The sequence below is a fragment of the Gymnogyps californianus genome, chromosome 21 (assembly GCF_018139145.2).
Source record: "Gymnogyps californianus isolate 813 chromosome 21, ASM1813914v2, whole genome shotgun sequence".
Classification (NCBI taxonomy): domain Eukaryota; kingdom Metazoa; phylum Chordata; class Aves; order Accipitriformes; family Cathartidae; genus Gymnogyps; species Gymnogyps californianus.
Genome location: NC_059491.1, coordinates 7,917,801 through 7,940,671, shown reverse-complemented (window position 1 = coordinate 7,940,671; position 22,871 = coordinate 7,917,801). Strand labels below are relative to the sequence as shown.

The 22,871-nt window shown below is 55.0% G+C and overlaps 1 protein-coding gene across 3 annotated transcripts; it reads left to right on the top strand.

The window, feature by feature from the left end:
• ARHGEF10L (Rho guanine nucleotide exchange factor 10 like) lies at nt 1-22,550 on the top strand. 3 transcript variants are annotated; one of them, XM_050909290.1, is made up of 28 exons: nt 1-103; nt 5,036-5,120; nt 5,393-5,587; nt 5,716-5,743; nt 6,556-6,641; nt 6,766-6,849; nt 7,127-7,302; nt 7,788-7,904; nt 8,786-8,894; nt 10,277-10,383; nt 10,625-10,702; nt 10,795-10,974; nt 11,200-11,316; nt 11,430-11,522; nt 11,777-11,950; nt 12,598-12,743; nt 13,330-13,514; nt 13,613-13,728; nt 13,916-14,043; nt 14,135-14,235; nt 15,140-15,261; nt 15,545-15,631; nt 15,748-15,977; nt 16,090-16,244; nt 17,794-17,939; nt 19,337-19,511; nt 21,263-21,385; nt 21,497-22,550. In XM_050909290.1, exons 2-28 carry the CDS (start codon nt 5,084-5,086, stop codon nt 21,979-21,981), a joined length of 3,780 nt encoding a protein of 1,259 aa, XP_050765247.1. In that variant the 5' UTR covers nt 1-103; nt 5,036-5,083; the 3' UTR covers nt 21,982-22,550. The 3 variants fall into 3 exon arrangements, with proteins under 3 accessions (XP_050765247.1, XP_050765248.1, XP_050765249.1); XM_050909291.1 differs by lacking the exons at nt 1-103; nt 5,036-5,120; nt 7,788-7,904 and having other exon boundaries at nt 5,514-5,587; XM_050909292.1 differs by lacking the exons at nt 1-103; nt 5,036-5,120; nt 5,393-5,587; ... (6 more) ...; nt 11,200-11,316; nt 11,430-11,522 and adding an exon at nt 9,671-9,823.
• Nucleotides 22,551-22,871: the final 321 nt, after the last annotated feature.

The following is a 22,871-nucleotide window of genomic DNA, read 5'->3' as shown; positions in this document are numbered from 1 at the left end:
GTCGGGTTGGGTTTTTTTGGTTTTTATCCCCGACGTTGCCTCCCCGCCGGGGGCCTGCTCGGCCGATGCGGATACAAAGCCGGAGGAGACGCGGCCTTCCCAGGTCAGCAAAATCCCATCTCCCCTCCCCTCCTTGCCCATAAAGCCATATATATCTATAAAAAAATGTATATCTATAGGTTATCACATCCTCTTGCAGGGGGAGGAGGTCGCCCTTCGCCTCCCTGCTGCCACCAGCGATTGGGGCTTTTGTTATATATATATATATATATATATTTTATGTATTTTTTAATTGCTTTTAAATATATAAGCAAAAAGAAGAAGCGATGGGGAGGGAGGAGGTGGGCATCGGTGCGTCAAGCTTATTCCGTACCCGTTCCTGGCCTTTTTCACCCCGTTTTCTTTGCAAACTCTGCGACGGTTGCAAATCCCTCCCGGGTTTTCCTGGCTGGGATTTGCAGCACCTGCGGGAAACCGCAATTTCAGGGGGGGTGAGAGCTTCCTCCAGGATAATTTTGACAGTAAATAACAGCAATTTTCCCCCTTTTAGTGTTTTTTTTCCTTGGACGTTGGTTGCGTTGGGGTGCAAGGTTGCATTGCACGCTGCAAGGGTTGCAAAGGGGGTGAAGTCGCCGCGATATTTTTTTTTTTTCCCTCTCCGTTTGCACTGGGTTTTGTTGTTTTGTTTGGGGTTTTTTTTGATGTATTAATTGCACCGGTTTATTTTTATCTTTTTTAATGTATTAAGTGTGTTTTAGCGAGACGCCGGGTTGCAAAGAGCAGGTTTTGCCCCAAAATCCCAGCCAAAAAAAAGAAAAAAAAAAAGTGAAGTAATGCATCTGCGGGGCAGAAAAAACCCCAGTATTTTATGGGGTGCTTGACGAGGTGTTTGCAAAACAGGGAGAGAAATTAAGAATCTTGGGGAGGGTGATCTTAAATCCATCGGCGTCACCACCTGATGCTGATTTTTGGGTCATTTTTCAGCCAAAATAAGGTGACCCCAGAGCACTGGCAGGAAGAAAAATCCCTTGCAAAGGGTGGGAGAGGTTTTAATTTGGAGCTTTGCAATAAAGCGAACCCCCAAATGGTTGGGAATTTTGAGCTGGAAACATTAATGGGGGGGAAAAAAAACCCTTTTCTTTTTTTTTTTTTTTTTTGCTTTTTTGTTGTTATTTCTGATTCAAATTCTTCTCCCTTCAAATTCCTTTCCGGGATAGTTTTGCAGTGAACTTTACAATTGCTTTGCAAAGCATTGAAAGATGGAGACTGGGATAATTGGGATCAAATTGGGGAGGTTTTGGGCAATAAATAAGGCTTTTTGGTTGCTTTTGGGGTCTCTTTGCAAGAAATCTTTGCAGAACAGGCTCTTTTCTTTATTTAAGTGCTATAATTCTGCTTTTTTTTTTTTACTGATACTTTTCCCCTTTTTTCCCTGCATTTGCACTTCTCACGGCGCGAGCTGGACAAGGGATGGATTTTTTCCGGTTCGTCGGCGATGTTGAAAAGGAAAATAAAAAGGAAAACAGCGGCAATTTTCCCGGTCTTGGGTTTTTTAGCTGGAATATTTGTGGGATATTTGCCCAGAAGAGCCGTTTCGAGGTGAAAGAGGGAAGCAGCGTGTTCAGGAAAAGCTTTTCCTATAAGATGATGCCTTTTGGCAAGAGTTTATTTAAAATATAATCACTAAATTGCCTTGAATCTTGAATTTTCATGGAATTTTTTTCAGGGGGAAAACCCCTCTTTTGGCTTTTTTTCTGGGAAAACTCATTTTCTTGGATTTTTTGGGGAAAAAAATCCATCTTTTGGCTTTTTTTAGGGGGAAAACCCCATCGTTTTGCTATCGTTTCATTCCCACCGCTCGCCGAGCCGCCTCTTATTGCCGCCTCCACCAACCGCAACCGCATCGAAACACCCGATTTGGGGAAATTTTGAAGACACGGGATCATTTTTCTTCACCGGAGCCCTCATTCCCGCACCGCTGCCTTCAAATCTCCGCAATTAATTCCTTGGAAAACTGGGAAATAAACCGCTCAAACCTTGAAACACCGATAATGCGCCGCACTGACCCAATTAGGGCTGGGGGGGGGGGAAAAAAGCAACTTACCTTGCAGCAAATATTTGCTGTTTTTTAAAAATTATGATTTTAAAGGACTGGGATTTGGGGGAGAAAACATCCCTGCTTTGCTCTGGGGACCGCGCCGCTCTCCCTGGCATCCCGCGCGCTGGAAATAATCTGAATTAATTCTATTTTTTTGGCCAAGGTGATGGTGGAAAATCATCCAGGTGGTGAAATAAGCCTTGAAACCGCGGTTGGGATGCGGGACCGTCGGCTGGAGGAATTCCTAAGGAGTCGGAGGAAAATCTCAGGAGACAAAAGCTAATTCTTATTTCTACCCCCGCCTCATCCCTTATAAATAGCGCCGGGGTTATTTATAAGGAGGGATTAACGTGGTGGGGATGCAGAGAGGAGCAGGAGGGATTCCCAGGGTAAATCCTGGCTGCATCCCTGCTGTGATATTATGGATTTTTTTTAATTATTATTTTTTTTTTTAAATTGCAAACCCCTGTTTTTAAGAAAAAAGGGGGTCGCTGGGATGGGGCGGAGGATGCTTTAACCGGGGACCGATCCCCCGGGGCTGGCAGCCGGCCCCATCAGCTGGGACCTGTCGCTCCGTGGCGGCGGCTAAAAATAAACAAAATAAAGCCAAATAGTTGCCAGCTCGCTAGGCGAAGGGTCGGGCTGGGTTTAGCAGATGGCCCTGCTTTTCTGCCTTTATTTAGAGCGAGCTCTATTTATTTTTTCCTCCCCGCCCCGGGGTTGGGAGGGAGACGGGGCTGAACCGTGGCTCCTGCTGCTGCCTCGAGCTGTTTGCTGGCGGCGGGGTGAGGACCCAGCAGCTCCCGAGGATTTTAAATCCATATTTCCAAGGGTGATACCGTATCCCTACGTCCTTCTTGGATTATCTTGCATCCCCACGTCCTTCTTGGATTATTCTGCATCCTTTTTTTGCTATCCTAGTCTGGTTTGGGGGCGTCTCCCTGGTAGGGTAGCTCATCCCCACCAGCTTTTCCCTCATCCCATGGGATGCGTTTGGCTACCGGGATGCTCCTACCCCTGATAGCAGTTTTGCTATGAGAAATTATGCAAAATAATCCTTTTTTTTTTTTTTTTTTTTTTTTTTTTAATTTTAATTTAGCAAGACCCAATTAAAGGTCGAGGCGGGTTGTTTTGGCGAGCTGGTAATTCTCCTCGGCGGCAGGCGTGCTCGCAGCCGGAAAAATAACCAGCCCTGGGACAAACCGGGCTGATGGGAGCTTATGTCAACTGTCAAAATGGGAAGTGACCTTCTCCTGCCCCGCTAGCCGGATAAAATCGGGACCGAGCCGCAGGGCCCGGCTGTGCATCGTCCTCCCGCTCCCCTCTCCGAATGCAGAAGCCCTCAGATTACTGGAAGAGCAAAGGAAACCAGCGAGCAAACTGGTTTCTGGATAAAACCATCAGCATCGCTTTGCTGGGTTTATTTTACCCAGGTGTTATTATTTTCTTCTTGCTTTGCTTTTTTTTTTTTTTTCTTTTTTTGGTGGCATCGCCGCAGAAATACGGCTTTTCCCCCCCCCCCCCCCCCCCCGTGGTCCTCAGCTCCGTCGCATCTCCTGGTGGGGCTGGTTTGTCGTGGATTTATGGCTTGGTTGGCATCGCATCCGTAGGGATAAAACCCGGAGCTTGCAAAAGGGGGAGAGAAAAGGAAATCGCCTGCTCCCACGCTAATGGGAAGCAGATTAGGTGACATATAGGAGCAGCCTTGGCTGCCAACCGCTTTCTGTTTCGAGGGCCAGGAAAAGAGTTCAAGGAATTTAAAAAAAAAAAAAAAAGCATCCCTGGGTCCTTCTCCCAAATAAATCCCTATTAATGTGTTTATGGAGGCGACAGGCTTGTTGCGAAAGTGGCTGGAAGAGGGTATTTGTGGCAGTAATGCAGGTCAAGGAGGGGAAGAAGAGATTTGTTTTTATTTTTGGATGGCTGGGAAGGGGTCGGATGGGTTTCGGATGCTTTGGGGGGAGGTTTGCAGCGGGACGGGGTTGGGGTTGCTGAGCGCTTCGCAGCCTGGCGGGGTTGCGGCATCAGCTTGTGCACGTGCTGTGATTGCAAGGGGTTTATAGCTCGTTTTCCGGGGGTAAATGCAAATCTGGGAGGTGATCCCACACCTCGGCTCCTTCCTGCTGTGTTCTAGACCTACGTATATATATATATACGGCCCTGGAGCTGTATGGCTTGCTGCAAACCCACGCGGGGCAATTGCACCCACGCTGCGCTGCAGCTCAAAGGGGTTTTGCTACGGGGGGAATAAAGAGATCCTTTCTTTGGGGGAGCATCCTGGGTCTGTGCATCCCCTATATCCACCTCCCAGGGGAAATGAGGGTCCAGGCAAGGGAGAAATGGTCGCCGGGGGGTGTGTGTGTCACAACTCTTTGGAGCGGGGTGGTGGCATCCGTCATGCACCGGTTGCTGCTTCCAGCAGGACCAAATTAGCAGAGTTTGGCCCCGTTTTGCTCTTTGCAGCCTCTCGGGTGTCGTTTCTCTCCGCTGCATCATCCCTCGGCCATGGGGGTCCCCGTTCCGTCCTTCCTCTTCCTCTCGGCGACCTTTCAGGGCGTCGTGCCGGGTGTCTCTGGTTACCAGAGCGGATGAGCCATTGATCGCAAGGAGGATGCTTGGCGCTTCCCACCCTCCGAGACCTTCAAGCTTGATGCTCGGAGCTGGATTTGCCGTGCACGGGATAAATTTGCCGTGCAGGGGCTGGATTTGCCGTGCACGGGATAAATTTGCCGTGCACGGGGTGGATTTACTGTGCACGAGCTGGATTTGCTGTGCAAACTGGGACCTGGGAGCAGCTTTTCTGCTTCCTTGCAAGGTTTTGCAGCAGCCGGAGCTGGATCCAGCACGCCTGGGATCTCCCCACGTTGCCTCCTCTCCCGGGGATGGATTTGGGGGGCTGATCTCCCCTCTCAACCCATTTCTCCTTCTCTCCCGCAGGAAAGCCTCGGGGAAGGGCCCAGGCGGAGCATCCGGACCCCCCACGCCATGGCTTCGTCTGAGTTGCCCCCCCACCCCGCACTAGGTACTGTCAACCCACCGGAGCTGGTTGGGTTTGGTTTTTGGGGGGGGGAACGGGACACGGACACCCAGCCTTGGGCAGAAAGAGGGGGTGCATCCCCCGGGGGCATCCTACACATCCCCATCGGAGCCTCTCGGGGTCGTGAAAACACAAAGGGCTGTGGTTTGTGTGGTTTTTTGGGGGGGTGACGCTCTCTTCTGTCCCCTGCGTCCCTGCTGGGGTGCAGCGGCATCGCCGGGGGGGGACACAGCGAGTGACGGGGTTTCTGCTCGCAGGTGACCACCTCGCCCCAGAGAACCCCAGCCCCCTGCCCCACGGGGAGGAGGACCTCGGCGAAGCCTTCGACTTTGAGGACAGCGAGGAAGAGGAGGAGGAGGAGGAAGAGGAAGAGGACTCGGCGGCTGAGCCGAGCGGCGAAGCTGTCCTCCGAGCACCCCCTCGCAGGCGGCGTGCTGCCAGCTCCGGCGTCGGTGAGGAGCACAGGCGGGGGGTCCCCAGTGTCTCCGATGTCCCCACTGTGTCCCCTTTGGGTGCCCAGGGTGGCACCGCTGCGAGCCTGGGTGCCAACGCCGTTTCTCTTTGCTTTTCCTCTCTGCAGACGGGCTGGTGCCAGAGACCCAGGAAGGGTATGTGGGGTTTTGGGGGGATTTGGGGGGGTTTTGAGTCCCTTGAAGGAGAAAGCACAGCTTTGGGCTTTGTCCCCCCCGCCCCGTTCGACATGTCGCAGCCTGGTGCCGTGCCTCAGTTTCCCCAACTTCTCCCCATTGCTTGCGGAAGGGGCTGCAAGCAGGAGAGCCCCGGGGTTTTGGGGTGCACCCTGGGGATCTGTGGGGGCTTTGGGTACTATCGGGGGTCTGTGGATAACTGGGTGGTGGGGGCTTCCTCCAGCCCCCAACTGAGGAGACGAGGGAGAAACCCCCCGGGACGGGTGTTCGAAGGGGGCTGGTGTTTGCCCCAGCTGCGGATTTTGGGGGGAAAAGATGGAAATTTGGCTGCAAGGAGGGCTTGTCCCCCCCCGGCGGAGCATGTGCAGGGCGCAGCGTGAGGGGCAGGACCCCCACCGGGAACGGGGACCCTCTCCCTGTGCTCCCCGATGCTGGCGCGTCCTCCTGCCCTGCCGCAGCACGCGGACCGAGGCTAAAAAAAGCCATTTTGGGGGTCTTTTGCATCATCCCCGTGTGCGTTGCCTGGACCCGCTTAAAAAGCCATCGTGACCCTAAAACCTGGGACCCCCCCCAAATCCCTGAAGAAGCAGATGTGCGATGGAGGGGTGGGGGGCACGAATACAAGCTCTATTCTGGGCTTGTGAACCCCTGTAATAGGAACGGGGGGTGATGAGGGGGGGTTGAGGGGCTTGGGTGCACCCGATCCCGGGGGATTTGCACCCGATCCTGGGGGGTTTGCACCCTGAGGTGCTCCCTGACCCCCTTTCCCGCAGGCTGCCGGTGGGGGTGAGCAATGGGGAGGCTGGTGGAGACCCCCACATTGGTGCCCAGACCTGGAAGAGGAAAAGCGGCTGCCAAGGTGAGTTAAAATGCCGGGGAGGGAGGGGGAAAAACCCTGCCAAGGCTTGGGAAGGATTTCTCCATCCTGGCTTGATCCTTGGGTGCTGACCTGAGTCCCTGGGGGGGGTTTTGTCCCCCCAAAGGTGAGCGCTTCGAGTTCCCGGCGGTGGAAGACGATGTGATCTATGACGACGTCCCCTGTGAAACCCTCGATGCTGAGCAGGACGGTAGGGACAGACCTTCCCCGCCCCGGTTCCTCCAGGGACCACGAGCCCATTTTCCAGCCGGGCAAACCGAGGCACGCTCCGGGAAGGAGAAGCGCATCCCAGAAGAGGATGCGGAGGGGGATAACCGTGGGAAAACCGCTGGGATTTGGGAGGGATGAAGGCAGATGTGTTTCTAGAGGGGTTGCAAGACCCTGAGGATTTAAGGCATCTCCTGTGGATCCCTGGGGAAGGGAAATTGCCTTCCTGGAAGGAAAAGGAGCTGGTTTTTGTTTGCCAGGCCCGGGGACAGAGCGCAGCCTGATTTACGAGGAGGTGCAGCGCGGCGAGGGGCCGCGGGCGGGCGAAGATTTAGGCTGGAGCTCCAGCGAGTTTGAGAGCTACAGCGAGGATTCAGGCGAGGAAACCAAGCCGGAGGCCGAGCCGGCCAAGCAGCGGGCATCCTTCCAGCCCAAGGTAATGCTTGAATTTAATGGGTTTTTTTTATTATTATTTTCCTTTTTTTTCCCCTGGGTTTGCTTGTATAAAGGCACCGGAGCATCAAGCCCAGCTGCTCCCACAGATGGTGAAGCAGAGGATGCTGCGGTTCCCGGAGTCACCCAGTGCAAAGCCAGCCTGAAACTTCGGGGGTTTCATTTCTTTCTTTTTTCTTTTCCTTCCCTTTTTTCTCCCCCCCCCCTCCCCCTTTCCTTTCGCATTTCGGCATTGCTGGAGCGCGGCTGCTGCCTTTCCCTGCGCTTGCTCCCTTCCCTGCTCGAGCAAAGCCAGATTTTTGGGAAGATGCTGCCTGTACCGTGCTGCTTTGGGATGATTTCTCCTCCTCTTTTGTTTTTTTTCTTTTTTTTTTTTTTTCCTTTTTCCCTGCTGCTTACCTGGATCTCTTCTCTGCCTTCTCTCGCCTCCTCTGCCTTCTCCTCCCGCCTGGTTTGCTTTGGGCTCAGCTTTCTCCAGACCTGAATAGACTAAAGGAGAGATACGCCAGGACTAAGAGGGACATCCTGGCTTTAAGAGTTGGGGGGAGAGACATGCAGGAGCTGAAGCAGAAGTACGATTGGAAGGTACTGTCCCTCCTCAGTCCCTTGTCCCTTGTCCCCCAAATTTCCTGGAGGGGGTGGGGGGAAAAAAAAAAACACCCTCCTGGAGTTTATCCAGGCTGAATTCATCCCATTTTATCCCCCAGAAGAGCAAAAAAAAATTGAGTTAAGCACCGCAAAGCTGCCTCTCATGTCCATCTGCCTTGCAGCTCCCCGTCCTCCAGCTGCCCAAACCATTTGCTTTTTGGGTGTTAATTTGTTTTTTTTTAAGGGGCATTTGGACGAAGCGAGGTTGCCCGTGGGATAGATGGATCTGAGAAGGTTTTTCCCCCCCAATACAGGGTGGAAATCAGGTGGGGAAGGAGATTCTTGGGAGGTGTAGAAACTTAGTGCAAAGCCTTTCCCAGTCCCGAACCATCCAGGTTGGCAATTTATGGCCAGTTTGGGCTGGGAAGGCGACGCCGATGTCAGCTTGGGCTTAAAACCGCTGCGATTTGAGGTGTGAAAGGCCAACACTCCCCACCCTTTCCTCTCTCGCACATAAAACCCCGGCCGCGAGGAGGGGATGGATGCGCTCGTGCCTCCCTTCCCTCCCTCCTCTTCGCTTTTGCTGCATGCTCCCGCTCTGCCCGTGCCTGCTTGCCCGCGGCCGTGTCCCTGCCGAGGGAGGAGAGACGCCGGAGCATCCTTCTTCTTCGGCCGCGTGCCTCCTCTTCATCCCCATCGGGCTGCGCGGGAAAACGGGGATGATGCTCGGAGGGGATGGTACCGCTGCATCCGGACCCGAAATGGGGGACGATGCTCAGAGGGGATGTCCCCAAGGGGGTGACACTGCTGTATCTGGACCTGAAATGGGGTCCCAGTGCTGCCTCGAGCTTCCCAGTCCCTCTCGTCCCCCTGCCCAGATGACCCAGCTGATGAAAGCGGCCAAAAGCGGCACCAAGGACGGTTTGGAGAAGACCAAGATCGCGGTGATGAGGAAGGTGACGTTCCTGCACCGGAAAGAAGCACCGGGTAAGCGGGGAAACCGCCCCCCTTGATTTTGAGAGCTGAAAAAAAAGCCTTTTTGAGGGTATTTTTTTAAAAATTCATTACGAATCCTTATGGCTTTCAGCTTTTCCTTTTGCTGATCTATTTTCTGCATTTTAAGCTCTTATTTGATTTTTTTTTTTTTCACTCTTTGCATCCCCGTGCAAGCTCGGTCTGTTCGGCTCGTTCCTTGTTCCAAGCATCCATGTCCTTTTGGGAGCCGGACAGTGACCCCACCACGCCAGCACCCATGGGTGCACCCCCTCGGATACAGAGCAGGATCTGCCCCGAAATACCAATTTGGGGGTGTTTTCCTAACCCTTCCGCTGTCGCGTAGGGGATGGGGAGCGGAGGAGGAGGGCGGCGGAGGCGGAAAAGCAGCTGCCTGCCCGCTGGAGCTCGAGGGTCTCCCTGGAGCATCACGGGGGAGGTAGGATCCCGGCGAGTGGCCTCGTGGCTCAGCCGGGGCTGCCTGGGGGATCTGGCGTGTGTGTCTCGGCCTCGCTGCATGTCCCCGACATGGCTTAGCCTCGCCGGGGTGGGGGCTTAAATGCTTTTTTTTTTGGGGGGGGGTGGGTTCCCTGGGATGCTGGAGGGCATCCCATCCCCAGGGTGCTGCAAAGCATCCCGTCCCCAGGGCTCGGGGAATGGGGAGAAGGAGTTCGCGGAGGCGGCAGCCAAGGGCGGCGATCCTGCCTGCCAAAATTAGGGAAGGAAAAAGGTCACCCGGCTGCCAGCGCCCTCCCCTCCAGCCCGGCCGGTCCTCCCCGTTACCGACTATTTATAGGTGACGGGGATGGGGCCGGGGTGGCCGTAGCGGGGCGTTGCGGCCATGTGGAAGAAGCGGCCATCCCCGCATCGCGACGCCGCCTTGGCTCGCTCGCCCTCCTCCTCCTCAGCTGCTTCGGCCTCCGGTAAGGGATCACCGTGCCAGCCGGCGGGCGCTCGCCTCTCGCCTTCCCCATTTTCTGTCTGCGTGCTGCTTTTGGCTCCTTTTTTTTTTTTTCCCCCCCCGTTTTCCCTGCTCGCACCCACCCTTGGAGCAAGGACGAGGGGCTTTTCCCTCAACCAGGGTGGCTTTTTGGGGGACGGGGACCCTTTTTGTCCCCTCCCCGCGGGGGAGCTGGCTCGGTCCCTGCTCACAGCCTGACTCATGCTGGTGTCCGGTGACAGTGGCCGGGGCTCGGGGAGGGACAAGCGATGCTGGGAGGACGCTGGGGTCCATCTCAGCTCACAGCTCCAAACCCAAACGCATCCCCAGCCAAGCAGCTGCTGGGGCTAAGGGGCTCTTCTTTAGACCCAAAAAAGTCTAAAATCAGGAGGTTTTTGGCATTTGGTTGTGGTTTTTTTTTTTTTTTCCCCTGCAGGGGACTCAGAGGAGGAGGACACGGGTTTCCTGGAGGTCACCGTCTCCGACATGAAGCACCCGCCGCCGGAGCTGGGCCCCATGCCCGAGGGGCTGAGCCCGCAGCAGGTCGGTGTGGGGCAGGTTGGGGGTTTTGGGGGGGGGAGGGGGAGTGTGGGTTGGGGGGAGTTGGGGGGGATGACCATGGCTTCCCCTTGGTCCCGTGATTGAGCAACCGGGGAAAGGGCGAGTCAGCAGAAAGCGATGCCGCCGCGTCAGCACTTCTGCAGCACGCCGTGCCCGCGTTGCCACCCTCCATCCTCTTCGGGGTTGAGGGGGGACCGCGGCTGAGCCACCGGCATCGTTGCAGGTGGTACGGCGGCACATCCTGGGCTCCATCGTGCAGAGCGAGCGGAGCTACGTGGACTCCCTGAAACGCATCCTGCAGGTGGGGGGGACCCCCTTTTTTTGGGGGGGGGGGGTTTGGGAGCAGGGGGCCACAGGGATGCAGGGATGCTGATGCACTGGCATGTCCCGCAGGACTACAGGAACCCGTTGATGGAGATGGAGCCGAAGGTGCTGAGCGCTAGGAAGTGCCAAGTGGTGTTTTTTCGTCTGAAGGAGATCCTGCAGTGCCACTCCATGTTCCAGATCGCCCTCGCCTCCCGCGTGGCCGAGTGGGACTCGGCGGAGAAGATCGGGGACCTCTTCGTGGCCTCGGTAGGAGGAAAAGTCGGGGAACCGCTGCCGAACCTTCCCCTGGACCCCTCTCGATAGCGAGGGGGGGCGCGGGTTGGAGGATTTAAGTGATGCAGCCCCAACCTGGGGTACCACCAGCATCCTCAGCATCACTCCAAAAATACACGAGCACCCCCACGCTTTGCTGACCCCTCTTTTTGGGGGGAGTCCCACGCCATCGCGGCTCTCCTCCTGCCCTCTCCCCAGTTCTCCAAGTCGATGGTGCTGGATGTCTACAGCGACTACGTCAACAACTTCACCACCGCCATGTCCCTCATCAAGAAGGCTTGTCTCACCAAACCTGCCTTCCTCGACTTCCTCAAGGTCAGCAGGACCCAAAGGTGGGTGCACGGTGCTGCCAGTCACCGTTATGGGTGAAAACAACTCTTTTTTTGCCTTTTTTTTTTTTTTTTTTCTTTCCTCCTTCCCCCTTGCAGAAGAGGCAGATGGCCAGCGCCGACCGGGTCACGCTCTACGGGCTGATGGTGAAGCCCATCCAGAGGTTCCCTCAGTTCATCCTGCTCCTGCAGGTATGGGCGAGGGGTGCCTGCACCCACTTTGCTTTGCACCCTATTTTTTTTGCAGCATGGGTGCTGCGGGAAAGGGTTTAGCACAGGACGCTGGTTTTGGGTTGGCAGCTTGGTTGCAGCTTTGGGGCCCATCCCAAGGGTCGTCTTCCAAGCTTTGATTTCGGAGGCGGCGAAAGCGCTTCCAATCGTAGCATCCCCAACGGGGCTGATTTTGCTGGGGTGGCTTTTGTCCCCCATCCTTTCCCCCACCCCAGGACATGCTGAAAAACACCCCCAAGGGCCACGCGGACCGCCTGTCCCTCCAGCTGGCCCTCACCGAGCTGGAGACGTTAGCGGAGAAGCTCAACGAGCAGAAGCGCTTGGCCGACCAAGTCGCCGAAATCCAACAGCTCAGCAAGAGCATCAGCGACCGCAGCAGCCTCAACAAGGTGGGTCCTTCAGCCTCACCTCCTCGTCCTCGTGACGGGTGGGTTTTGGAGCTGGTGGTTGAGCTTTGTAGCTTCCACCTTCCTCTTCACGTCGGGGGTTTCAGGAAGCCAGGATTCCTGTTTTCTCCGAAAGGGCGTTGAGCAAAAGCAAATCTCAAGGATGGCACGGGGAAATTCCCTTCCAGGGAAAAGCAAGGACGAGCTGCTTTGTCTCATCCGCCTGATTTTGCAACTGTTGGTGGGGGAAAAAAAAAAACCCCTAACCTAAACGAAGCTCTTGCGACACATCCTGAGCTTGTGGGGATGGCCGTGGTGGCAAAAACTGCAGCGGGGCACCGGCCAGCTCAGCCCTGGGATCAGGATTTAGGGCCAGGGGATGAAGAGAGACCCAAAAGGGGCTGCAAAAGGGCCGTGCCGGTCTTTCAGGGCTCTGCTCTCGTGGTGGTTGGACGTACAGGGTGCAAAGGGTTTTTGCATTGCGCAGCCTCGGAACACGTTGCATGGCCGTCTCTGCAGAACTCGGGGCCGTGCGTGCTCGTGGTCGGAGGAAAATCCTTGCAATAAGGGAAAAGCAACCCAAATTTGGGGGCAGGAGGCTCGCAAGAGCCCCCATGCTGAGCCTCCCGCCTGCTCCATCCCCTTTGCAGCTGCTGAGCTCGGGGCAGCGGCAGCTCCTGCTCTGCGAGACGTTGACAGAGACGGTGTACGGCGACCGGGGGCAGCTCATCAAGTCGAAGGAGCGGAAGGTTTTCCTGCTCAATGACATGCTGGTCTGCGCCAACATCAACTTCAAGTACGTGCTGATGGCCCCAGACCCCAAAATCACTTTGCAAAGCGCCGACGTAGCGACCTTCCCCCTTCCCCACCTCAAGTTTGGGGTTTAGTGGGTTTTGTTAGCTCTACCCCAAGGACTTTTAAAAGCACCTCACCTTGTTTCGGAGGGGGAACCCACCTGGTTTGGGGTTGCTTTGCCCCCCACTTTTGGCATGCCTCCATGCAAAGCCTCCATCTCCTGGTGCTGCGGGGTCCTGGAGCCGGTGTGGGGTCCGGGAGCCTGCTGGGACCTCAGGGCTTGGTGGAGGTTGATGCTGCAAAGAGGAAAACCTTCCTTGAGTTCCCCATAATACCTCTTTATTAATTGGTTTTTCCCCTCTTCCAGGCCGGTGAACCCAGGGTAGGTGCTGAGCGTGGTCTGCTGTGGTTGCGTGCCCCACGTTTGGGGGTGCAGGCATGCACCGGTGCACGGCGTGGGGTTGCAAATGGCGCTTGGCTCGCGAAATGCATTTTGTCGAGGGCTTGCAGGGCGAGCCACGACGCCTGCTTGATTTACTTCTATACGTTTTGTTTTGTTTTTTTTTTTTTGCCTCCTCCCTCGGCAGGGGCCAGCTGGAAATTAGCAGCCTGGTGCCCCTGGGTCCCAAATACGTGGTGAAGTGGAGCACGGCCCTCCCGCAGGTACAGGTGGTGGAGGTGGGGCAGGAGAGCGGCGCCTACGACAAGGACAATGTCGTCATCCACAACGCCGGTGCCAAGAAGCACGCGCCGGCCGGGCAGGCTTCGCACAGTGAGCACCCATCCCTTGATCCAGTGTTGGGCTGGTTTCGGTGGGGTGGGATGGAGCATCTTCCGTGGACCTCACTTCTTCGTTTTTTGCCACCCAAGATAAAGTCTACCTGGGGCCACCGCGGCTCTTCCAGGAGCTGCAGGACCTGCAGAAGGACCTGGCGGTGGTGGAGCAGATCACCCTTCTCATCAGCACCTTGCACGGCACCTACCAGGTATCTACGTGCCAAAGCATGGTCAAACTCATGATTTGGGTAGAACCAAGCTTGGGTGCTTCACAATAACCATGCGGTTCCTCGGGGACCGCTGGACACCTCGTCCTCCAGAGCCCCACAAATGAAATTCGGGGATGATTCAGGCTTGTTTTGGAGGTGCTTCCATGATTTATGACTTCTCCCCCAGAACCTGAACATGACGGTGGCCCAGGACTGGTGCTTGGCCCTGCAGAGGATGATGAAGGTGAAGGAGGAGGAGATCCACTCCGCCAACAAGTGCCGCCTCCGTCTCCTGCTGCCCGGGAAGCCGGACAAGTGAGTTTGCGGATCATGGGTGGGCTCTTCTCACGCCGAGGAGGAGGAGGAGGTGGCTGAAGATGGACCTGGTGATGCTTTCCCTATGCAGGTCTGGCCGCCCCATCAGCGTCATGGTGGTCTTCATCACTCCAAACCCCCTGAGCAAGATCTCCTGGGTGAACCGCCTGCACTTGGCCAAGATAGGACTGCGTGAGTAGCCCCGCGGCGCGTTGCTTGCCATCACCCTTGCCTTGAAAAGCCGAACTTGGGAGCGGGGAGGGTGTGTGTGTTTGCATCGCTCCGAGCATCCCGCCGCGAAACGGGGCAGGGGAAAAAATTCGGAGCAAGGCGATGGAGAACATTTTGGGGGTTTGCACGCTGGAAATGGTAGGAATCGGTAGTTCTGGCTCAAAATGCTTTGTGTTTTGCTGCTCTTGGGTGGCATCTCTGGGTTGGCATCGCGCGGTGATGGATTTCTCTTTGCTCTCGTGCCGACGGTGTCGGGGCTGACCCGTTTTCCGTGAAACGGGATGAATAAGCAAGGGAGGAGCCACCCCTCTCGCCACTTCCCTGTCCCTATTCCTATTTAACTCCACCAGCCACTGCAGCAAAAAGAAAAAAAAAGTAGTTTAATGGAAGAGAAGAAAAAAAAAAAAAATCATTTGAAATCCTATTTGAGTGCTTGGATCCCCCTGGGCTTGGAATGATTTTTGATTCTCTTGTTTTTAACTGTTTATGTGTTTGGTTTTTTTGTTTTTTCTTAATCTGGGATGCCTAGGGGATAATCCTGTATCCCTGAGTTAGAAATGAAAACACATTAAAGCCTAACGTGAAGAAACACATTAGGGTGTATTTTTTTTCCCCTTTATATATATGTTATCTGGTTTGGGGGGGCTTTTTTTGCCGCTGCTCGAGGCAGTTACTTGGCTGCGCGCTGCGGTGCAATAGTTTGGAGGAAAAGGGGTGAGATGTACCCCAGGTCCGCAGATGATGGTGGTTTGCGGTCGGAGATGAGAGCCCTGCACCTCAGATTACTGATTTTGGGGTCCCATTGGGGAGGAGAGGGATGCTGGGGGGTGTCTTGGCCGTCCTCAATCTCCCCTGCTCGCTGCAGGGGAGGAGAACCAGCCGGGCTGGCTCTGTCCCGATGAAGACAAGAAGAGCAAAGCTCCTTTCTGGTGCCCCATCCTCTCCTGCCACATGCCTGCCTTCTCCTCCAAGGCCCTCGATCTGCAGGTAAGAGCGATGGCCAACCTCTTCTCCAACCCCCCCAACACCTCCTTCCCCTTTAAATCCGTCAATTTGGGGAATAAAGGCAGAAATCCCACGGTGGATGGGCTGGATGGGGTGGCCAAGCTGGTTGCAAAGGCAGAAATTGGTGCAATCCACCCTGGAAAATTGAAAATACAAGCCGGGCTGGGGCTGGATCCTGATTTTTGGGGCATGCACCGATACCCTGCGTGCATTGGGGTAATTTGGGGGTGTTATGGACCCCCCTGTACCTCGGTCTCTCCCCCAGCTCGGCGCCGCGGTTCACAACCCCGTGCAGTCCTCGCTGCTGGGCTTCTCCGCCGTCAGCACCTCGTTGCCGCAAGGCTACCTCTGGGTGAGCAAAACGGCCCCAAAACGGGGCAAAAACCGCCGGGTTTGGGTCACGCTGGCTGCAGACCCCCTCTCCAGTGCTGGTGGCTGGTGCTAACACCCGTTTTCTGGTCCCCGCAGGTTGGGGGGGGCCAGGAAGGCGCAGGGGGGCAGGTGGAGATCTTCTCCCTCAACCGCGCCGTGCCGCGGACGGTGAAGTCCTTCCCGGTGGCTTCGCCGGTGCTGTGCATGGAGTACATCCCCGAGGTGGGCGAGGGGGAACCGGCAGGCACCCAGGAGCCCCGACCGACCACCGAACAGCCCCCCGCCTCCCCGCATCCCACCGTGTGCTTGGGGTTACGGGATGGCAGGTGAGCCCGCATCTTCTGCATCCATCCATCCATCCTTCGGTGCAATCGCCGCAGCACCGAACCTTGAGGACCGGCACGATCTCCTGCATCTCCCCCTCCGTTCCCTCCCCAGCATCGCGGTCTACGGCAGCGTGGACACGGGGACGCAGTGTTTGTTGATCTGCAAAAGCCCGGGCATGCAACCCGTCCTCTGCTTGAGGCACAGCCCCGAGTACCTCTTTGCGGGGTTGCAGGATGGGACCGTGGCCGCCTACCCCAGGAGCAACGGTGAGGGCACCCCCGTGCGTGCTTTCGGGCAGGGTTTTTGGTGGGACACCCTAAAAAAACATGGGAGAGGGAGGTTCTTCACGCCAGCGAGATACGCTGGCTGCTAAAATGGTGATAAATTTCCACTTCTCCCCCCAATTATCTCATTCTTTCCCTTGCAGCCCGGGGGCGGGGGGGGAAATGCTATTTTGCGTTGCCAGGATGAATGCAAGAGGGACTTGGTTTGGGGGAAAACACGTGGAAAACGGTCCTGGCGAGGGGTTGATACCGCAGCAAAGGGTTTGCTCGGAGGGTGGTTGCACTCGGGGGCTGCAGGAAGGGTCGGACGCCGGGATGCGCAAGGACTCGGAGCTTTTGGCTTCAAAATAAATCACCTTTTTGGTGCTGTAAACCGAGCTGATCCCCTTCCGAACTCCATCCACGCAAAAGCCCTCTCCTTTATTAGCTTGATTTTGGGTTTATTTTCCCTGGCTCCGGCTCAGGCCAAGGCTGCGGCTTGCTGAGAGCCTTCCTCACAGGGGACTCCTCGCCTGGGCTGTTAAATACCTTTGCTTCATCACTAGAGGGTAGGAAAGAGCCTCAAATAATGTGTTGCTTTGGCCTATTTTTGGACAAAACCCCTCATTTCCTCTGAGATAACCTGCAGCGAGCGGCACCCAAGTCAACCCGGAGCCAGTAAAGCCACTTAAATTGCATTTTGGGGTGCTGCGCGTCCCCTTTCCCACCTTATAGCAACCGTGTAAACCAATTAATAAAGTGGCTTTAATTTAATCTCGATTGCAGAAACGCGTATTGAAGGCAGCGAGCCGCTGGCAGGGCTGCGGGGTGGGGTTTTTAATCTTATCCTCATCTTTTTGGAAGGAAAAAGCTTCCCTGAAATAGCTCGTTTTTACGTGAAAATTAGGATTTGCTGAAAGGCGGCTCGGTTGCAAACTCCTGCTGATGGGAGCAGAGGTCCGAGCGCCCAAAGGGCTCTTTTATCCCTCGGATCCTATGGTTTTATTTAAAACAAAAAAAAAATTGCATTGGAAATAAGGAAAGGGGAGCAATTATCTATTGGAGCTGCTCAGCCGCTGCTGGTGGCAAATTCATCCAAATCGAGATTGGATGCTGTTCACAGAGACACTCCAGATCGGCCCTGAATGAGTCGGCTCTGGAGTGTCACTTCAAGAGCAAATAAATTAAAGAAAAAAAAAAAAAGGGGAAAAAAAAAAAAAGGGAATTTTTGGCTTTTGCAGCGAGGAACGTGCCCCAGTATTGCAGGTGGCCAGTTGTTTGCTGCTAAAAAGCTGTTTGCACAGGGGCAAGGGGGCTTTGGGGGGGGGGGGCTGAAGGTGGGGGTGTGAGCTTTCCGACCCGCCTCGTCCTTTCGGTGGTGGCATTAAGATGCTCGGAGGCATCCTAGGTGACACCGGGGACACGAGGGGTTTGCAGCCGACCCCAGCAGCCATTTCGGGTGCGGTTTCAGCCGCATCAAAAGATGCGTTTTTCTTTTCGCTGAGCGTCTTCTCGCCCCCTCCTCGCTTCCATCCCGGCATCTCTGGTTTAGGGGGGCTGTGGGACCCGGCGGAGCAGCCCACCCGCCTGGCTGTGGGTACCGGCCCTGTGCGAGCCCTCTTGACGCTGGATGAGACCCTCTGGGCCAGCTGCGCCAACCAGGTCACCGTCCTCGATGCCACCAACCTCCACGCTCAGGTAGGGAGCATCGCCAGGAGCCCTGTGCTGCAGCCGTGGGGAGGACGCAGCGGTGGCTTTGGGGAGAGGGGGGTGTCACACTGGTTTGAGCCCCAAAGGATGCACAGGCACATCCCTGCCTGTGCGATGCCCAAACCAACCTTTTATTGCTGCTTTTCGTTGCTTTTCATCACTTTTTGGGTCCCTTCCCTCCAACATTGGGTCACAGGAGGAGGATGCTGAGACGTCTCCCGCAGCTGCATAAACAGGGAATGCTGAAGAGTTGCTTTTTTTTTTTCTCCTTTCCAAAAAAAACCCCCTTTCTCCCACCTTTAATTTTCACATTTAGTGCCCAAACTTAGTTTGCATGGATTAGCTGTCGTAAATCCAGCCTAACGGCGGTGCCAGGGATGAATAATGCATCGGGGACTGGATTCGTTTTCAGTCTCCGGTTTTATTTATGACAGGAACCGGGTGGGAATTTTTGCAGCTGAAAAGTGATGGGGGAGGAAAAAAATAGGGGGGGCGGGGAGGTGCTGGAGGATGGTATACGTAGTAGTTGTGTAACAGGGTCTTAGGTCTGCCTGGATGGGACCGGCGACTCGGGAATAAACCATCAGGGAATAAATCCCATGTGGGGTGGGGAACAAGGGGGAGATCACCTAAAAGGCTGTATCCAGCCCTGTTTTGGGCAAGATTTTTTGGGGGATGCTCTATGCTGGTCCTCTCCGGGAAGGGGATCAATACTCGCTCCTCTTTTTTTTTAATCTATAAATCAAATTTTGAAGTAAAAAAAATAAGGTTTCAAAGCCATAGGAGAAATGAAGGTGAAGTCGCTGCGTGCACGTTTGTCCCCTAGTGATTTAATCCTTCGATGCTAATACGAGTTTTTATTTTGGGAAATCTGCAGCAGGGGTGATTTTTTTTTGATGCAAAAAGGTGTTTTTCCTGCAGTTTGCAGCCTGTGTCTGATAGGGAAATGCTCCAGCGGGAAGCTTGGGAAGCAGATGGACCAGTCCGTGATGCCCAAATAGCTCTTGCAGCAGAGCTGAGCCTTTAATTGCTGATTTTTGGGGTAGGAGAGAAGCAGGTCTCATCCCATCTTGGGATGGATTTTGCAGATGAATGTAGTCTGGCAAACGAGTCTTGTAAAGAAGAGAAAAAATCCTGGAGGGGTGGCAAAGGCTGTGTTATCATCCAAAAGAAAAAGAAACCCAAGAGGGGTTTGGAGATGGGCTGGTTTCAGCGTCCTCTGCCAAAGCCAGAGCTGGCGAGGAGGGACGGGACCTCGAGATGCCCCCGGGTCCCCTCCCCGTGCAGCTTTGCAGCCCTAAAGCAGCTCCTGGAGAGAGCGCGAGCGAGCGGCAATTTTAGGGAGCAACCCTTCGATCTCCTTTTTGCGATTCCCCTTTTGGCAGCAAACCTTCGAGGCCCACCCGGACGCGGAGGCCAGCGTCACGCACATGATCAAGGCAGGCAGCGGGGTCTGGATGGCTTTTTCCTTGGGCTCCTCCATCCGCCTCTTCCACACCGAGACGCTGGAGCATCTGCAGGAGATCAACATCGCCACCAGGACCACCTTCGTCCTCCCGGGTGAGCTCCCCTTTCCCCCCCCCGGCTCTTAATTGCAATTAATGGGCAAGCGTGGGCATCACCCCGTAGACGTGTTGCTTTGCTTTACGGCTGTGCTGATTTACAGAGAAACTGTGCAAGGAATTTATCTGGTTCATGGTGTAAAGGTTTGAGCTTGGACCTCTGGGGTCTCTCCTCGCTGACTGCAGAGACGACGGAGCTGGTGGCTTCTTTGCACGTGTGTGTGCGTCTGTGCATCCCATCTTTGCGCCTACGCTCCCGTGCATGCACCTTTTCCGTACACCCCACCCTTGCAGGTGTGCGGGCATCCACTCACCCCATCCATGCATCCCATCTTTGCATCCAAGCATCCCATCTTTGCCTCTGTGCACCCCATGCTTGCACATGTGTGTGCATCCATGCATCCCATCCTTGCACCCCATCTTTTGCACTGGTGGGCATCCTTGCATGCATCCACACACCCCACCTTTGCACTGTGTGTGCATCCTTGCACCCATCTTCATCCCCATGCGTGCATCCCTGCATCCCATCTTTGCACCTGCGCTCCCGTGCGTGCACCTTATCCTTGCACATGTGTGCATCCGTGCACCCCATCTTTGCACCCGTGCATCCTTGCATGCGTCCTTGCACCCATCTTCATCCCCATGCGTGCATCCCTGCATCCCATCTTTGCACCTGCGCTCCCGTGCGTGCGCCTTATCCTTGCACCCCATCCTTGCACATGTGTGCATCCATGCACCCCATCTTTGCACCCGTGCATCCTTGCATGCATCCTTGCACCCATCTTCATCCCCATGCGTGCATCCGTGCACCCCATCTTTGCACCCGCGCTCCCGTGCGTGCACCTTATCCTTGCACGCTATCATTGCACATGCGTGCATCCGTGCACCCCATCTTTGCACCCGTGCATCCTTGTGTGCATCCATGCACCCCATCTTTGCACTGTGTGTGCATCCTTGCGCGCATCCTTGCGCCCATGTGCATCCCCACGCACGCATCCTTCCACCCCATCCTTGCCCCCATGTGCATCCCCACGCATGCACCCCACTGCCATTGCCCTGTGCACCCCTTTTTTCCCCAGCTTACCGTCCAGCACCATCTCCCAGCTGCGTCCACCCACCCAGCTCTTATCCACCCTGGGCTTGCAAGGTTGTCTCCCTCCTTATTCCAGCTATGGAGCGACATAATTGCATAATTAGTTATAAGCACGATACTCATGTAAGTTGCTTTTTCTTTTTTTTTTTTTTTTTATTTTTTTTTAGGGCATGTTAAAATATTTATCACTTCCTTTTCTTCCCGGGCGAGTGAGCGTTGGGTATTAATGCGTTTTTGAACTTGCGCTCCCTCATCCTTTTTAACTTGACAGGTCATTAATAAAGTCCTCCCGGAGAAACCGGAGTTGCATCTCCGCAGATATATTGCTTCGCCGAGTCCGACGCCGTGCAGCGCTAAGTCCCGGCGATAAAATATTCATTTGCCATTAGAAGTCTCACTTTTCTCGCCCCCCCCCCCCCCCCCCCCCCCCCCCCCTTCTCCTCTTTTTATTTATTTATATTTGTAGCGCTCTCCCTGGCACAGAGACCTTCGTGCAAAGGTGCCGCTTGGTTTTAGGGGGGGCTCTGACGTGTGTTCCCCATGAAAAAACCACTAGTGGCAGGTTATCCGGGAAGATGCTGCTGCAAATTCATCCCTTGCCCTCTTTTTTTTTTGTTTTTTTTTGTTTGGTTTCCCCCCCCCTACACCTCCCGCAGGTCAAAAACACGTCCGTGTCACCAGCCTCCTCATCTGCCAGGGTTCGCTCTGGGTGGGCACCGACCAGGGCATCATCGTGCTGCTGCCCGTGCCGCGCTTGGAGGGCATCCCCAAAATCACCGGTGAGCACCCAAAAAAAAAAACCCCCCACCCCTCCCTACGTGGACGCAACCTTATTTTTGGGCTCGTTTTTAGCAAAACTCCTCTTTTCTTTTCTTTTTTTTTTTTGGCAGGAAAAGGCATGGTGTCCCTCAACGGGCACGGTGGCCCCGTGGAGTTTTTGGCGGTGGCGTTGAGCACCCTGGCACCCGATGTGCTGAAGGGTGACCAGGAGGAGGAAGAGGAGGGCGAGGAAGAGAAACCCCCCGAACTGGATGGCCCCCCGCCTCGGGAAATGAGAAAAAAAGGGATTTTATTACAATATCGCCTCCGATCCACCTCCCACCTCCCCGGGCAGCTGCTGTCGGTGCGGGAAGCACCCATCGGCGGCACGCCGGCTCACACCGAGGAGGACGGTTCCATCTACGAGATGGCCGACGACCCCGACGTCTGGGTGCGGAGCCGACCCTGCGCCCGTGACGCCCCGCGCAAGGAGATCTCCTCGGTGGCCATCATTTCGGGGGGTCGGGGTTACCGTAACTTCAACGCCGAATCGCCACGCCGGGGCGGCGATGCCGACAGCACCCTGCTCATCTGGCAGGTCCCATTGATGCTATAGCACCCCGGGACCCTCCCACTCGGCACCTACCTCAAAAAGCCACCCAAAAGCTGCCGGAGGTGGTCCTGCCCTGGGTGCATCACCCGTTTTGGTTTGGTTTGGGTTTTTTTAAGGAGGAAAAAACTGAAAAATGGGCTTTTTTTTCTTTCCCCCCCCCCCAAAAAAAACCCACCAGCTTTGTGCATGGGGAGAGGGGAGTTTTTAACGGCGGGAACGGTGACCTCCCTGCGGGCTTTGGAGGTGCCGGCTCTTTGGCCGAAGGCGTCTGTGTGTCTGCGTGTGAATATCTATATATATATATATAAAAATATATATATATAAATATGATGTATATTATTACCTGTATAAAGAAGGAATCTGTATATATTGGGGCACTTGGAGATGCAGAAATAGTGGTGGGAGCACTCAGCGGGTGCTGGCTGCGCCGAAACGGGGGGTTTGCTGAAACAGGCGTTTTTTGACTGTGAATCGAGGATGTTTGGTACAAAAATCCCCTGTTTTTGGGAGCTGAGTACGCGCGGTTTCCAGAGGAAAGGAAATTTGGGGAGCGTGGAAATAAATCCTATAGGAATCGGCGTGTTTCCTTGCAGTATTTTGTAACTGGGTTTGGCTTTGGGTGCAAATGTTTTCTTTCCCTTGCTTCGGCGACAGCATCCCAAGGAGTTAGTAGACCCCCCCTTGGAGCTGCACATCCTCAAAAATCAACAGGAAGCCCCAAAATGCTCTTTTTTTCCCCCAAGAAATGGTGCTGGATGGAGGGAAAATAGGCAGAAGGACGTACTCCATCACCTGCATCTCTGGTACCCTGAGCCCTCTCCATCCGTGGCAGAGAAACCCGGGGCCAGGGAGGTGGAAACTTGTCCGAGGACTAAATCAATTTATAATGCGAT